This window comes from Balaenoptera borealis, assembly GCF_965194805.1.
Source record: "Balaenoptera borealis genome assembly, chromosome: 6".
Classification (NCBI taxonomy): domain Eukaryota; kingdom Metazoa; phylum Chordata; class Mammalia; order Artiodactyla; family Balaenopteridae; genus Balaenoptera; species Balaenoptera borealis.
The window spans coordinates 43347308-43363492 of record NC_138863.1 but is presented as its reverse complement, the minus strand read 5'-3'; the positions used below and the strand labels follow the sequence as shown (position 1 = coordinate 43363492).

The window sequence follows — 16185 nt, the reverse complement described above, 5'->3', positions numbered from 1 at the left end:
TTTGTATCCATATGGCGACTCTAGTTAGACCAAGCCACCAACCAGTACTTCCTTTGAGGACTGTTTGTAGCAATATCTAACAGGTCTCTTCTTTTCCCCCATGCTTGCCTACAGTTTTTTTTCACAGACACCAGAATGATCTGTAAAACTGAAAACTGGATCAAATGCTTGGCCTGTTAAAAAAATTTTGTTTCGAGTAACCTTTGTGTGTGTGTGTGTGTGTGGTGAGAACTTTTAAGATCTACTCTCTTAGCAACTTTTTTATTTAGCTTCACCGCACGGCATGCAAGATCTTAGTTCCCTGACCAGGGATTGAACCCGTGCTCCCTGCAGTGGAAGCGCAGAGTCCTAACCACTGGACCGCCAGGGAATTCCTCTGAGCAACTTTTAAGTATACAATACAGTGTTAACTGTAGTTGCCATGATGTACATTAGATCCCTAGAACTTCATCTTATAACGGGAAGTTTGTACCTTCTGACCACCTTTCACCCATCTCCATTTCCCCCTTCTCCTTCCCAAACCAACAATCTACTCTTCTCTTTGTTTCTATGAATTTGTCTTTTTTTTTTTTTTTTTTTTAGATTCCATATGTAAGTGAGATCATACAGTATTTGTCTTTCTCTGACTTATTTCAGTTAGTATAATGCCTTCATGGTTCATCCGTGTTGTCACAAATGGCAGGATTTCCTTCTTTTTTTTTTTTTTTGGCTGAACAATATTCAGTTGTGTATGTATATATATACACACACACACACACACACACACACACACCACATTTTTCTCTATTCATTCGTCCATAGACAGACACTTACTTGTTTCCATTTCTTGACTATTGTAAATAATGCTGCAATGAACATGGGAGTGCAGATATCGCTTCAACATAGTAATTTTTTTTACTTTGAATATATACCCAGGAGTGGTATTGCTGGATCATATGGTAGTTCTATTTTTAATTTTTTGAGGAACTTCCATACTGTTTTCCATAGTGGCTGCACCAATTTACATTCCCACCAAGAGTGCATAAGAATTCCCTTTTCTCCACATCCTCTCCAACACTTACTTCTTGTGTTTTTTTGATATTAGCCATTCTGACAAGCATGAGGTGGTATCTCATTATGGTTTTGATTTGCGTTTCTCTGATGATTAATGATGTTGAGCATCTTTTCATGTGCCTGTTGACCATCTGTATGTCTTCTTTGGAAAAATGTCTATTCAGGTCTTCTGCCCATTTTTTTTTTTTAACATCTTTATTGGAGTATAATTGCTTTACAATGATGTGTTAGTTCATGCTTTATAACAAAGTGAATCAGTTTTACATATACGTATGTTCCCATATCTCTTCCCTCTTGCATCTCCCTCCCTCCCACCCTTCCTATCCCACCCCTCTAGGTGGTCACAAAGCACCGAGCTGATCTCCCTGTGCTATGCCTTCTGCCCGTTTTTTAATCGGATTGTTTGGGTTTTTTTTGGTTGAGCTGTATGAGCTATTTATGTATTTTGGATATTAACCCCTTATTGGTCATATTATTTGCAGATATTTTCTCCCATTCAGTAGGTTGCCTTTCCATTTGTTAATCATTTCTTTTGCTGTGCAGAAGCTTTTTAGTCTGATGTAATCCCACTTGTTTATTTTTGCTTTTGTTGTTTGTGCTTTGGGTGTCATATCCAAAAAATCATTGCCAAGACCAGTGTCTAAGTGTTTTCCCCTATGTTTTCTTTTAGAAGTTTCACGGTTTCAGGTCTTACATTTAAGTCTTTAATCCATTTTGAGTTAATTTTTGTGGGTGGTAGTTAATTTTTGTCAGTTCCATTCTCTTACATGTGTATATCCAGTTTTCCCAACACCATTTATTAAAAAGACTGCCTTTTTTCCATTGAATATTCTTGGTTCCTTTGTCAAGTATTAGTTGACTGCTTATGCATGGGTTTATTTCTGGTCTCTTGATTCTGTTTCATTCATCTACGTGTCTGTTTTTATGCCAGTATCATACTATTTTGATTACTGTAGCTTTGTAGTATAATTTGAAATCAGGGAGTATGATGCCTCTAGCTTTGTTCTTCTTTCTCAATACTGCTTTGGCTATTTGGAGTCTTTTGTGCTTCCATATGAGTTTTAGGATTGTTTGTTCTATTTCTGTGAAAAATGCCATTGGAATTTTGATAGGGATTGTATTGAATCTATAGATAGCTTTGGATAGTATGGACGTTTTAACAATATTAATTTTTTCTGTTCACGAATGTGAAATAGCTTTCCATTAGCTTGTGTCACTTAAATTTCTTTCACCAATGTCTTGTCATTTTCAGTATACAGATCTTTCACCTCTTGGTTAAATTTCTTCCTAAGTATTTTATTGTTTTTGTTGCTATTGGAAATGGGATAGTTTTCTTTATTGCTTTTTAAAATTGTTTATTGTTAGTATAAAGAAATGCTGCTGATTTCTGTATGTTGATTTTGTATCCTACACTTTACTAAATTAGTTTATTAGTTCTTACAGTCTTTTTGGTGGAGTCTTTTGGATCTTCTGTACATAAGATCCTGTCATCTGTAAACAGAGACGACTTTACTTCTTCCTTTCTGTTTCTGACGCCTTTTATTTCTTTTTTCTTGCCTAATTGCTCTGCCTGGGACTTTCAGTACTATGTTGAATAGGAGTGGGGAGGGTTGTCTTGTTCTTGATCTTAGAGGAAAAGCTTTCAACCTTTCACCATTGAGTATGATGTTAGTTGTGTGCTTGTCCTGTATGGCCTTTATTATGTTGATGTATATTCCTTCTTTATCTAATTTGTTGAGAGTTTTTATCATGAGAGGATGTTGAATTTTGTCACATGCTTTTTCTGGATCTGTTGAGATGATCATATGATTTTATTCTTTTATTCTATTAAAATGTGATGTGTGTGTTAAATGTGAGGTATCACATTTATTGATTTGCATGTGTTGGACCGTCCTTGCATCCCAAGGATGAATTCCACTTGATCATGGTATATGGTCCTTTTAATGTGCTGTTGAATTCAGTTTGCTAGTATTTTGTTGTGAATTTTGGCCCTTATATTCATTAAGGATATTGACCTATAGTTTTCTTTTCTTGTAGTATCCTTATCTGGCTTTGGTATAAGGGTAATGCTGGGTTTGGAAGTGTTCCCTCTTCTTTGTATTGCAAGAGTTTGAGATAGTTCTGGTCCTGGGCTTTTCTTTATGGGAGGCTTTTGATTACTGATTCAGTCTTCTTAGTAGTAATCGGTCTGTTCAGATTTTCTATTTCTTCATGATTCTAGGAACTTATCCATTTCTTCTAGGTTGTCTAATTTGTTGGCATATAATTGTTCATAGTAGTCTCTTATGTTCCTTTATTTCTGTGGTATCTGTTGAATGTCTCCTTTTTCACTTATAATTTTATTTATTTGAGCCCTTTTTCTTTTTTTCTTGGTTAGTTTGCAATTTGATTTATTTTTTCAAAGAACCAACTTTTAATTTTGTTAATCTTTTCTACTGCTTTCTTATTCTCTGTTTCATTTATTTCTGCTCTAATCTTCATTATTTCCTCAAAAAAACTGTATCTTCTGCTAAGGTTGGGCTTAGTTCTTGTTTTTCTAGTTTTTTGAGGTATAATGTTAGGGTTTTTTTTTTAAGATGTTTCTTTTATTCTTGATGTATGCATTTACAGCTATAAAATTTCCTCTTGGAACACTCTTGCTGCATCTCATCAGTTTTGGTATATTGTTTTTCCATATTTGTTTGCCTCAAGATTCTTTTTACATAAAAATATTTAATAGTTTCCATTGCACCAAAATATAAGCCAAACCCCGTGTGCCTGTTACACAAGATTCTGCTTGATCTAGCCTCGACCTTGTTCTTCACCTTCCCCTCATGCTTTCCCCCCTTCTAATGGCAGCTCATGTTACTTTTCACTAAAAGGCTTGCTCTTTATTGTATGTAGCCAGTGTCATTATATAGAGTTTCCCACCCCTTTTTAGATCATTCATTTGAACTCTGGGTATAGGCTCTTACCACTGTTTACTCAGAAATTTGTGATATCTTTGGTTGTTTAGAACTCTTTCTTTCCAGTAAGAACTTTAAGAGGACACTGGTATCTTGGGGGAAAGTTTCTGCTCCTTCCGTGTCACTAACCAGTTCTTTTCTTGTGAAACAGAATTTAATTCTTAGAAGCAATACAGCTTCTTGTTTGCTTCCAGGTTAACCAGTGCAAATGGTGGCAAGGCAAGTTAAAAACTGTGTCCCTTGACAGAAGTCATTTGTATTGGTGATGTATCTCATGCCACCTACCCCTACCTCAATCCCTTTGACTGTTTCTACAAGCCTATTCATTTCACATATGTTTCCTTTTTTAAAGCATAAGGGAGGAAGAGATGAAAATATTCCTAAGCCTATTAACTTTTTTAGATTTTTACTCATTCTTCATCATGTCTAAAGACTTCTTTGAGTATCTGATTGTTTCAATTTGTTCCTGAGTGAGTCATCAGAAGTGGGTTGTGGTCTGTGGTTTGATTGGTATTGGCCAGTTCTTCATCTCCTCTGGAACATGTGTTCCAAGAAGACAGCACATCCACTCATGAGCCATGTTAGTATATGACCTCCTCCTTCTCAGAGAGTTGTAAACCATACTGCTTCCTCCTGGAGCAAAATTCCATCTCCTGGTAGGCTCGTGTACCTTCTTTACTGAGAAACTGAATGGAGATTGCTGTTACTATTTCACAGGGAGGGCATTCGTTCTTTTCTGAGAAAAACAAAAACACCTTATTCCTCTGGTGGAAATCTAGTGGCACATGGAGTTCATTCTTCTTTTCTATATTTTTCTCTTCTCTTTTCTCTTCTATTTTTCTAGTCAATAACTTGTCCTCTTTGTTTCAGCGTCCCATTCACCACTTGAAATCCTATCGTTTTCCCTGGATTTAGTCCTTTCTAGGACCCCTTTGCCCTCTGTCCTAAGCTGAAGAATGGACAGCTGCTTCACAGGGTCATCACCTCCTCCTCTGGTAGAAAGCTCTGTTTACAGGTGCTGCTTCAGCAAGAGGCTGGAGAGGGTACCACAGACACCCTGGAGCAGTACGTCTCAAACCTTCCACTGGGAAACACCAGGTTCCCTTCTCTTGCAGTCTGCTGCTGACCAATACCAGAAAAATAAAATAAAAGAAGACATAGAAAATTCAGGCCCCAATTTCTGGTTTTAGTTTCCACAGACAAAATAAACTACCAAATTGCTACAAAAACTTCTCAACGCCTACTCTCATGTGTAGATAGACCAGTAGCAGTCCCTGGGCCAACCAGCTTTTGAGTAGTGCTGGTCCTTAGACCGTACTTTGAGTAGCACTGTCCAGAAGTCACTCGAAGCATTTGTCTTGTTTTTGAGCTACTGTGCTTTTTGGATCTGGTGATGTTTCATGTGTCCATTATCACAAAAATCCTGGTGCTGGGCAGTGGACACTACTCCTGAGAGCTGCTGTTTTTAAATATCTACTCAGCTACACTCTTTGGTAGCTGCTCAGCCCTTTCTTTTCATTTATAGATCCCAATAGCATCTCCTACCTCCATTTCCATAGAGACATTTAGTGTTTTACTTACGTATTCCCATCTTTTTCTACTTTTCTTTCTTTTTGAAAGCAGGGGGTACAGAAATTGTTTCAAATTGTATTAAGGTTTTAATTGTCATCAAACTATAGTTTTGAGTAAAGCATAGACTTTGTGTTGTTTAATGTCTCTGTTTCATGGAGATTACTTACAGGAAAACGAAATGATGGAAAATAATACAGGGATTGCAGTACAGTGTGTGAGGAATTTCAGGAAGGGGTTTAATCTCAGTTCTGTGGGGAAGAGGAATGCCAGGCCATTTTTGAAATGTCACATTATCTTAGTCACCAAAATTTTTTTGAATACATGTAGCTATTAACATTTTTATGTTAGTGAATGAATGAAAGAAGAGAACTAACATTTATTGAGGGCCTGGAATGTGCTATGTACTTAACGTATAGTATCTCTTTTCAGTGAGAGTTTTTGCTTAATAGCATATACAGAACCACCATGTAGTATCAGAGGGCTCATTTTATAAGAAGTAATTAAGTTAACGAGGTTGTAAACCCCCCTTGGCAGATGATGATGTTATTGGTCTTAAACACTGGAGACACTCTTACACTGTAGGGTTGTATAATGTGGGCACTCAGGGAGAGGCGTGAACATTTTGAATCCTTTGGGGTCTTATTTAATTCATTACTGCTGTGCTAAATAAAAAATTCATCATGCCTCATAAAAGTGCCCAACTATTTCTAGGCAGTGAACTCACAATTCACTATCATGAGTACAAATAGTTTGTGGAAAATCATTCAAGCACTAATGGGGGCAGGGAGGCAGAACATGAGGGAACCATCATAACTGCATTTTTCCAAGGACATCAGAGTAAACTGTGGGCCTGAGAAGATGATCCTGATATAAGAAAGCATTATAAATTATTTGATTTCTAATTTTACAGTTACATCAGTTTCTAGGAACTCTGCAGCCATCTGCTAGAAGAGTTATGAAGCCTGCCTTGCTTGTTAAGACCCTTGGTTCTGAACCCCAAATGACCTTGTACTGCTTTACATCTGTGATAGTTTTCTGACTCGGTCAGCGACAGAGATGTGACTGACTGACTGTAGCCTAAACATCCATGAGCGTTTTACAATGCTGAATATCTCCACATGGAAGCGGAATAGCTAAGCAAGCTCAAGGCCAAAATGTCGTGAGCTTTGTTTTGTTTCTTCCTCATGTGAGAGAGGCCTCTCTTGACTCACGTGTTTTATATGAATTATCAGATTTTGTGGCCAACTTTCAGAAGCAAAGCAACTTACATATAGTTGTATTTCAATAAAAACATTGCCAGTCATGATTCCTCTTGGAGCAGAGGCTGTGTTTCTCATTGCAAGACCTATGTTTTTGGTACAATGATCGGGGCAGTTCCCAGCTGCCTGTCGGGTCAGTTTGGATGTGCTGCAGCTGGGTGATCTTGCAGCACTGCAGACTCAGGACTGCTAAAAAAGGGTGTTCTTCTATGTTTCAGAGTCCTTGTTTCATTGTATACAAACATGGCTTGCTTGATTTAGGCAGTCATACTCTTTAGGTCACTGGACCATGAGACCTTTGTAAGCATAGTCCCTAGAAAAACTTGGGTGTCTTAACCAAGGAGATAGAGAGGTATAGAAGTAGATAAATATGTCAGTATTTGTGTGTGTATAAATGTATGGCTTTCTCTATGCTGTATGACATATATGACATGGTTTATATGATATGTATGTGACCTATGATATTACTTGTATCTATGAATGCATGCATCGATATTTGTTAACTCCTGGATAAATTTATTAGCTCTGGAAAAAAAAGCTCAGAATAAGCCTTGCTTGTATTCCTACCTTTTTTTCCTGACATAGTATCTATGTGGAGCCTGCTCGATTCCATGCATAGGTTTTCATACTTGCCCATGAGATTCCCATCCTTTTGTCCTCATGGTTACAAATGTCTTTCATTGTTTTCCCTTTCTCATTCACTGATTGCTATTTCACAGTGTTTTCTTACATAAAGAATATTATAGTATATGAATTTATATGATTATATGATTACATACTACATAATTATATAATAACATATAGTAGATACTATTCACAACCCAGTGCAAGGTACCAGAGTATACAGAGTTAAATTAGTTATCATTCTGCCTTAACAGGAATTTAAAATGCCCAGAATCATAAACGATCATCTACAACCCCTTTCCATTCTTTATAGAAATGAATTCTGGTCTAGATATTTTGATCTAGAAATGTTTTGTTATAGGCCATTTGTTCATTAGTGCAGGATATCTGATAACCCTAGATGTTCTACTGTTTTCTGGTGAGAAGATATTTTGACTCTGAAGACTTCATATTTTGTTTGTCCAACTCAATGCATTTTAAAATTCAACATTCAAACATATATATGTGCATAAATCTACATATGTAAAGTATCTGTGAGTTAGAGAAAATGATGAACTAAGAATGAGTTCTAAGCAATGCTGTTATGATTTGCCAATTTTAAATGCCAGTGTTCTTATATCTAGAATGGCAGTGCTTTTCAGTATTTTGAGTACATGTGAAGAATACACCTTTTTGTCCTAAATAGAATCCTTTTATATTTTTACAGCAAACATGCAAGACATTGTCACTGAGAGTAGGATTACTAGATTAATGTATTCGGTCTACTCAAAAGTATTGCCTTGGAAAATGCTTAAGATTTTATGCTGTGCTTGCCAAGGTCATGTTTAGTTGGCTCCTATGATAGTCAACATGATTCAAGAACTAGGCTTTGCAGTATGGAGGAGGATGATAATTTAATTCTTGATTCTCCTAAGAAATACAATATTTGTCATTCATAGAGGTTATTACATAGAGTTTTGATTTGGATAAGTATGTAAACATTTGAATAAAGATCCAAATTTATTTGAACTTTAGCACAGAAGAGCCAAAGGAAATGAAGCAGAAAACCTCATGAGATAACTGTTACTTCCTGTTTGCAGCATGGTGAAATATAATGAAAACAGTCCTCTAAACTACATTGGACCTTGCAACTTGTCCGTACAGGTTTACTTACTTTTTCTAAAGTAGTGACTATCTCATAAACTACTTGAGTTAAAGATCAAGTATTATGTCAGGAAAAAAATAATGAGTTGTCTCTTTTAGACAATGAGACTTTGGAGAAAATTACCCTTAATCTCAGCTTCCAAAAATGAATTATTAAAATGAGCACAGTAATAGAATTCCTGAAGATAGTTAAGAACCTGAGCATAAAATCTTTTTAACAACTTAGAAAGAAGGATCTTCGAAGTATATTTAAAAATGATATTTGAATTACTTAGATTTTAAAGTTAATAAAACTGATTCCTAATTTCAATTTAAGTTAACTCATCTTTACATCTCAGTAGATATTGTGGGTTTACATACAATTTAACAGCCATATGATGGAGGTCCAATCCAAATTCCAATAGATCTGCTCCTGGCGCCATTTTTAAATAGATTTAACCCTGAGAGAATTTGATGGCCATTTAGTTCAGGCCATTAAAAAGTCTCTGAGAGGTCACATCAATTCTAGCAGCCACCAAAGAGTTCTCATTCTTGGTTGATCACCCCCCCTCCATCTGCTCCCACACACATACACACAAAGCAGTTTGTCCATGGTGTCCATCCTGAACCAGAACAGAACTTCCAGAGAACTGGGTGTAGCCATGTATCTGAGGTTTGAGGTTTGGCTGCAGTGAGGTTCATAATCACTGGAATAAGCAATATAGGATGGCCTGGACTTTTACTATTTCTTGCCAGTTTACCTAAAAGAAAACTTAGCTTTTCATCTAAAATATGTACATATATATTTGTGTGTGTGTGTTTGCCACTATCTGGAGCAGTTATTTTGCCTATAAATGCTTCCACTCTTCTAATAGCGTAATGGGTAGGAAGACTAGAAATTCAAGTCAAGGAAGAATATACATAATACATGTGAGAGTGTAGGTGGGGATGGGGAGCAAAGAATGCTGCTGAGAAAGCAGGATGATGAGATAGCCTGGAGGTGACTTGTTTCAGAGGCCAGACTGTAGGGTTGGAATGTGTGGGCGATGCAGGAGAGTTGGCCCACAGTTGGAGACCAGGTAGCACAAGATGTCAGGAATTGGCTGGGAGGGCAGCCTCACCTGACTTTGAAAGCCAGGGAACCTAGAAACAAAGTATCCCAAAGTGACAGAAGAAGAGTTCCAGTGTGAACTGGTGGGTAGAGGGGAATGTAGCACCAAGAAGTGAAATGAAATGTAATAGTATATAAACTCTTTGTTCATGACTGAGGCCTGTTCAGCCCGATGGAGCAGCAGAAGTGTGTCCAAACAGTTCACCGGCCTTTAGATAGTTAAACCCTGAGAACGTTGGAAAACGTAGCTCAGGAACTTTACACAATAGAGGATGTGTTAAGGGACTATGCCCTTTGGAGGGAGGGTATTGCAAAGATGAAAAGACTGATGTTTCTCAGTTACAGTCTTTAAAAGGAGACTGCAGACATCCGCCATCACAGGCCACCAGAGAATCTACCTGGACCCATTCTCGTTACCCAGAAAGCAAACTGGAGGGAGATTTAACTCCAACCATTGAAGAAGTACCCAGCATCCCACTGCAATCCTCAGGGCTCCATGAGATCGTCTGCTTCCTCTGCACCATACTTGCTAACACTCCCTTGAGAACTTTATGGGACCTGCATAGATTCTTGGTGCTCTGTGGCTCCTGTTATTAGTTGATGCTTTGGGGTTGTATATAGGCCCTGAAGCACACGTTGGGCAATGCGCCCAAGGTCGCATTCCAACTGTTCATTTATTATTTCTTCAGTGGTGGGAAATGGGCTGGAAGTCACCTGCAGGTCTCCCTGTGAGAAAGAGCAGCGTTGAGATTTGTCCCCTTACACCCATAGGTAGGGGTACTGCCACGCACACCTGGGGAAGGCTTTCCTGCCCTCAGACAGTGGCACCAGAGCAAAGAAATTGCAAGAAAGCAAGATTTGGGGAGATTGGTTTTTCTTGCCTTGACTGCCTGGACCTGGGCCCATGTTTTATTCTACTGACATTTAATAGTTGAGTATTTCCCAGATCCTGATTATGGAACATTAGAACTAGGACAGCTGAATGAGAAACAGATTCTATGGCAAATAAGTTTGGGAGATGGTGCATTCTCCATCTTTTTCCAGAGTTCCACAATGCACATGCTCCTTTAAGAAGCCATTTAAAAAGGAAACCTATTTCACTTCATCTAACTTACTGTGGCCCTAAATTCATTTGACTTTAGACTTCATTTCCCCTGAATATCTATTATCATTCCTTGGAACTCAGTATTAAAAGGATCAGGTTCGGGCTTCCCTAGTGGCGCAGTGGTTGAGAATCTGCCTGCCAATGCAGGAGACACGGGTTCGAGCCCTGGTCTGGGAAGATCCCACATGCGGGCTCTGGGAAGATCCCACATGCCGCGGAGCAACTGGGCCCGTGAGCCACAACTACTGAGCCTGCGCGTCTGGAGCCTGTGCTCCGCAACAGGAGAGGCCGCGATAGTGAGAGGCCTGCGCACCGCGATGAAGAGTGGCCCCCGCTCGCCGCAACTAGAGAAAGCCCTCGCACAGAAGCGAAGACCCAACACAGCCAAAAATAAAATAAATAAATAAATAATTTATAAAAAAAGGATCAGGTTCTTGGAAACAGATGCTAAGAGGAGACATGTACTAATAGGGGAAGGATAAAACCAAATTTGGCCCACCTTACCAGTCTGAGCTAAGAATTCTTCATATGCCTCTGGTGGCCTGCTACTTTTAGCAGGGAACTTGTTCTACGAGTGAAGCCTATGAAAACAACTAGAAGATGCCCTGGAAGGTCTGTATTTCTTGTATTCAAATCCTTAAGATTAGTTGCTTAGTTTTTTAATCAATTTGAAGAGTAATTAATTTAATCTGATTGTAAGCAAACCAATTTGATTTAGAAACTATTTTGGAGGAAGGGCAGTTCTTTTAAATTTAAAAAATACATTTGATAAAGACACCCAGGTTATCAAGTTAATTTTGACTTGAATCACCTATGTATAATATAGTATTTGTATATAAATGATTGCTTTTTAAAAAAATTTATTTTTTATTGAAGTATATTTAATTTACAATGTTATGTTAGTTTCAGGTGTACAGCAAAGTGATTCACTTATATATATATATATATATATATATATATATATATATATACATACATACACACACACATATATATATATTTTCTTTTTCAGATTCTTTCCCATACAGGTTATTACAAAATATTGAGTATAGTTCCCAGTTCTATACAGTAGGTCCTTGTTGTTTATTTTATATATAGTAGTGTGTATCTGTTGCTCCCAAACTCCTAATTTATCCCTCCCCTCCTTTCCCCTTTGGTAACCATAGTTTGTTTTCTATGTCTGTGAGTCTGTTTCTGTTTTGTAAATAAGTTCATTTGTGTCATTTTTTAAGATTCCACATATAAGTGATATCATATGCTATTTGTCTTTGTCTGACTTACTTCACTTAGTATGATAATCTCTAGGTCCATCCATGTTGCTGCAGATGGCATTATTTCATTATTTTATAGCTGAGTAGTATTCTGTTATTTGTATATACCACATCTTCTTTGTGCATTCATCTGTCGATGGACACTTAGGTTGCTTCCATGTCTTGGCTATTGTAAATAGTGCTGCAGTGAACATGTATCTTTTCGAATTATGGTTTTCTCCGGATATATGCCTGGAAGTGGGATTGCTGGATCACATAGTAGCTCTATTTTTAGTTTTTTAAGAAACAATTGCTTTAAGAAGATAGTCCTCCTCAGATTTTGTTGGCTATGTTTACTCAGCCAATTTTTTAGCAACCCAGTGATAACCTTTAAGCACAATTCCTGTTATATCTGAATCAATGACATGTCTGAATAGAAAGCATGAATATTTTAAAAGGTTTTCAAAACATTCTTTGCTCCCAGGAGTGAAGTCATTTGAAAACACTGTTACTGGGCCTTCTCTCCCAAATCTTTTCCCCTGAAAGTTGAAAAAAAATTTTCTGCTTAATTTATTAATATGGCTTGTTTTCATCCACAGAGGCCAGCAAGCTTGTTATGTCCTACGTAGCAGCTGTTTGTGGAAAAGGAGCAGAAGTTAATCAAGTCAAAGAACAGCTTTTACAGTCCAACCCAGTCCTGGAAGGTAGGATTTTCTGTGTACATTGGGTCGGTGTGACTCGAACAGTAAATCCAGTTTTCAGGGCACTTCCGGCACCTGGTGTGCTGGGAGGTGGGCTGGGAGGGGGAGAGTCAGGCCCAGACCTGCTGAGCAAAAGGTAGCGGCATCCTAGGAACTCCTGACTTCACGCACTTGAAGGAGGGAACGCTTTACTCGTGTAAAAGGAGCTCTCCCACTTGCAATCATTTTTCTCCCTTTTGATTTTTATTTGAATTACTTACATTTTGCTTAATAATAATCAACTGATATTTGCATTTGACTTGACAGTTGGGAGAAACTTGGTGGAAAAGAGCAATGTGAGGGCAGTGCTATTTTATCATTCAGGATAACACCCATGGCTGGTGATTTCTGTTGTCAGGGAAACCAAGGCTATGCCAGAGAAATATTTGAGGACCAGTTTTCTCAGGGTTACAAAAAGCCTAAACCTGACTTTAGAGCTCAAATTCTGTGGTTGGCCTTCTGTGTCTGTTAGTCAGCTTGGGCTGCCATAACAAAGTACCATAGATTGGATAGCTTAAACAACAGAAATCTATTTTCTCACACTTCTGGAGGCTCAGAAGTCTAAGATCACCTGCTGGCAAGGTAGGTTTTCTTCTGAAGCCTTGGCTTGTAGGCAGCTGCCATCTTGCTCTGTGCTCACATGACCTCTTCTTTGTGTGTGTATATGGGAGGGGGAGGGGGGATGATGGGCAGGTGGGCGCTGGCTCCTGGCCTCATCTAATTACCTCGCAGAGGCCCCATCTCCAAATACCATTACACTGGGGGGTTAGAGCTTCAAAATATGAATTGGGGGGTGGGGTCGGGTAGGGACACAAACATTTAGTTCATAATACCATCAGAAAACAAAGCCAGAGATAAGTCCCCTTCTGCCATGGAGGTTGGCATAAACCATCAGTATAAACCATCCTTATGTTGGAAACAGTAACTCAAAGCCTCTTCCTATTGCTGGAAAGCCCTTTGCCTTGCTTTATATTGTAAGCATGCCAGTGTTGTCATTTAACACAGTTGTTGGGGTAGGGTAGGTTTCTCAACCTTGGTGCTATTGACATTTTGGATTGGATAAGTCTTTGCTGTGGGGTGCTGTCCTGTGAAGTGTAGGATGTTTAACCCTTGCCTCTAGTTGTTACCACTGAAAATGTCTCCAGACAATGCCAGATGTCCCCTGTGGGGATCAAGACCACCTTGATCAGAATCTCTGGTCTAGAAGAGTAGTTTGGTTCAGCCCTTTGTTCGAAGTCATGGAAGGTCAAGATTTAACATGGATTAAAGCAGAACTGCTCTGTGGGGGGAGATCCCCCCCAGCCCCAGTATGGAGGAACAGAACCTGCCCATTGTCTTTGTTACTCAGGCCTAGTCCCTCCTTCCACTTTATTACAAGGAGGCACCACATGCATCTTTATCCTCCAGATAGTGAAATAAAACTCATGAGAATACTTTGCTTGTGAGAAGCAAAGGCCAGAACACCTGTTACATTGTTATTGATCTTTCTTCCCCTTCAGGACCTTAACAAAAAAAGAAGCTATTGTAGAGAGTGTTTTATCTTTATCTTATTATTCCAGTCTTTTACTTTTTGCTTACTGTCTTTTGCTTTTAGTTAGGATGCTATACATGTGTTATATTTCTATAGATGCGTATTTTAAGAATGCTGTGATCTAAAGGAGAAACACTGTGGAATGCTATAGCTTGCATCTGTGATTAGAATCTGGCCCTTTATTCAGTGGTATTTGAAACTAGGCCCCAGTGCAGGAACTGGAAGAAATGTGTACTGTGGGCATGTATTATCTTTTGTGGGAATGCTTTACTTTTTAACTGGAGCTGCTACTGTAAATGAACATTTAGAACAATGAACTTAAAAAAAACAATCGAGGAATGTGTCTCAAGTGTTCTATAATGGAACACTTGTTTTTGATTCTGTGGCTCACAGTAAAAGACTTTAGTGTTTAGAGCTGTGTTTAGTAATGTGCAACTCAGATTTGTTTGATGAAAAGATGGTTTATGGCTTGCAAATGGCACCCTGAATAAAGTTTTTTTGAAGCAATTCCTTCACTTGCCCTTGACCTTCAAGCCACAATAAACTCTCCTTTATGTGTCAGCATCTCGTGCTGGACTTTGGGGCTGTGCAAATTAGTTAATTTGGCATCCCTGCGTGTTGACACCCACCACAAAGATCTAGCCTATGAAAACACGAAAAATGTCGTGGTCTTCATGTTGACTAGGTCAACACTCACCATTATCAAGGTTGCATTTATTAAAATGCTTTAGCTGGTGGTGGACGTAGGATAAGGATGTGAACCTCTTCAGCATCCTTTTTTGAGTGTTTCCCATGTGCAGGTTTCCTTACTTAATATAACATCTCAGCTTATTTTCTATTGAAGAGAGAATTTGGTGTCAGGGACCTACAAAACCATACCCATTCCAAGTGGAATCTCTGAATCAAAGAATTTGCCCTGTGTTGACTTTAAATTTTGTCTTAACTAGCAGGAGCCAACTATTTTTTTTTTTTTTACAATCAAAAACATAAAAATACTAGCTAACGTGAAATATAACACAACAGGTTTGGCTACTGAATATCCACAGTGAGCTTTACACATCTTGATCAGGTGATTGCTTTCAAAACTTGGACCAGCTTTTAGCCATTGTTAATCATGTGAGCTCTTGTTACGCTAATCTTCATTTAATGAAGTTGTGGAGGCTTCCAGGGATTTGATGCCCGACCTCTTAATTTAAAGATTCATTTCTGTTTGCCGCATCATCGTGCATCACTCTGCAGTCCTTGCTGGCTGCCGTGTGGCCCACGGATCCCAGTAACAGCCTCGGGGTGGGGTGGGAGGGTATTGGTAGAGAAGCAGAATTTCATGCCCATCCCTCGACTCACTGAACCAAAGTGTGCACTTGAACAAGATCCTCAGGTGATTGGTTTACACGTTAAAGTTTGAGGTGCACTGCTGGGCTTCAGAGCATCAAACAGGGATCCCCTCTTCTTATACGACTTACATTTATTCCACTTAAATCCTCTACTACCAAGGCCCAGATTAATTTGCTCCTATTTTGTGCGCAAGCTTGATGAAGCAGTCATTTTAGCTCATGACACTGAAATACCTTTGTCAGACAGGAGCATTCTGTGCCTGGGGCAGTGTCATCCCTGTGGTTCTTAAGTGCTCTCATTTGAAAGGGCGTCCTGTGGGAGATTCTAGCTCCTCGAAGCAGCTAAGATTGGGACAAACTTGGATATTTGCATTGTGGGCTGATTTTTTTTTTTTTTTTTTTCTGGAAAGTTTCACTTAGGTCTGATGGACATAAACTAATGAAACTATATGGTATTTTTAGCCTATTGGAAATGATGTTAGTTTCCAAGTCTCTTACTCTTTCTGTATTTCAGTTATATATTTAATCACGTTTAAATA

The 16185-nt window shown here is 38.6% G+C and overlaps 1 protein-coding gene across 6 annotated transcripts in view; it reads left to right on the top strand.

Annotated features, from left to right (window-relative positions):
- MYO1B (myosin IB) overlaps positions 1 to 16185 on the top strand; it is a 179514-nt gene that overhangs the window by 88032 nt on the left and 75297 nt on the right. For all 6 annotated transcript variants that reach the window (XM_082397305.1, XM_082397303.1, XM_082397304.1 and 3 more), the window contains exon 5: positions 12641 to 12745. In XM_082397305.1, the coding sequence (XP_082253431.1) occupies positions 12641 to 12745 (105 nt within the window). The remainder of the gene's footprint in view (positions 1 to 12640; positions 12746 to 16185) is intronic.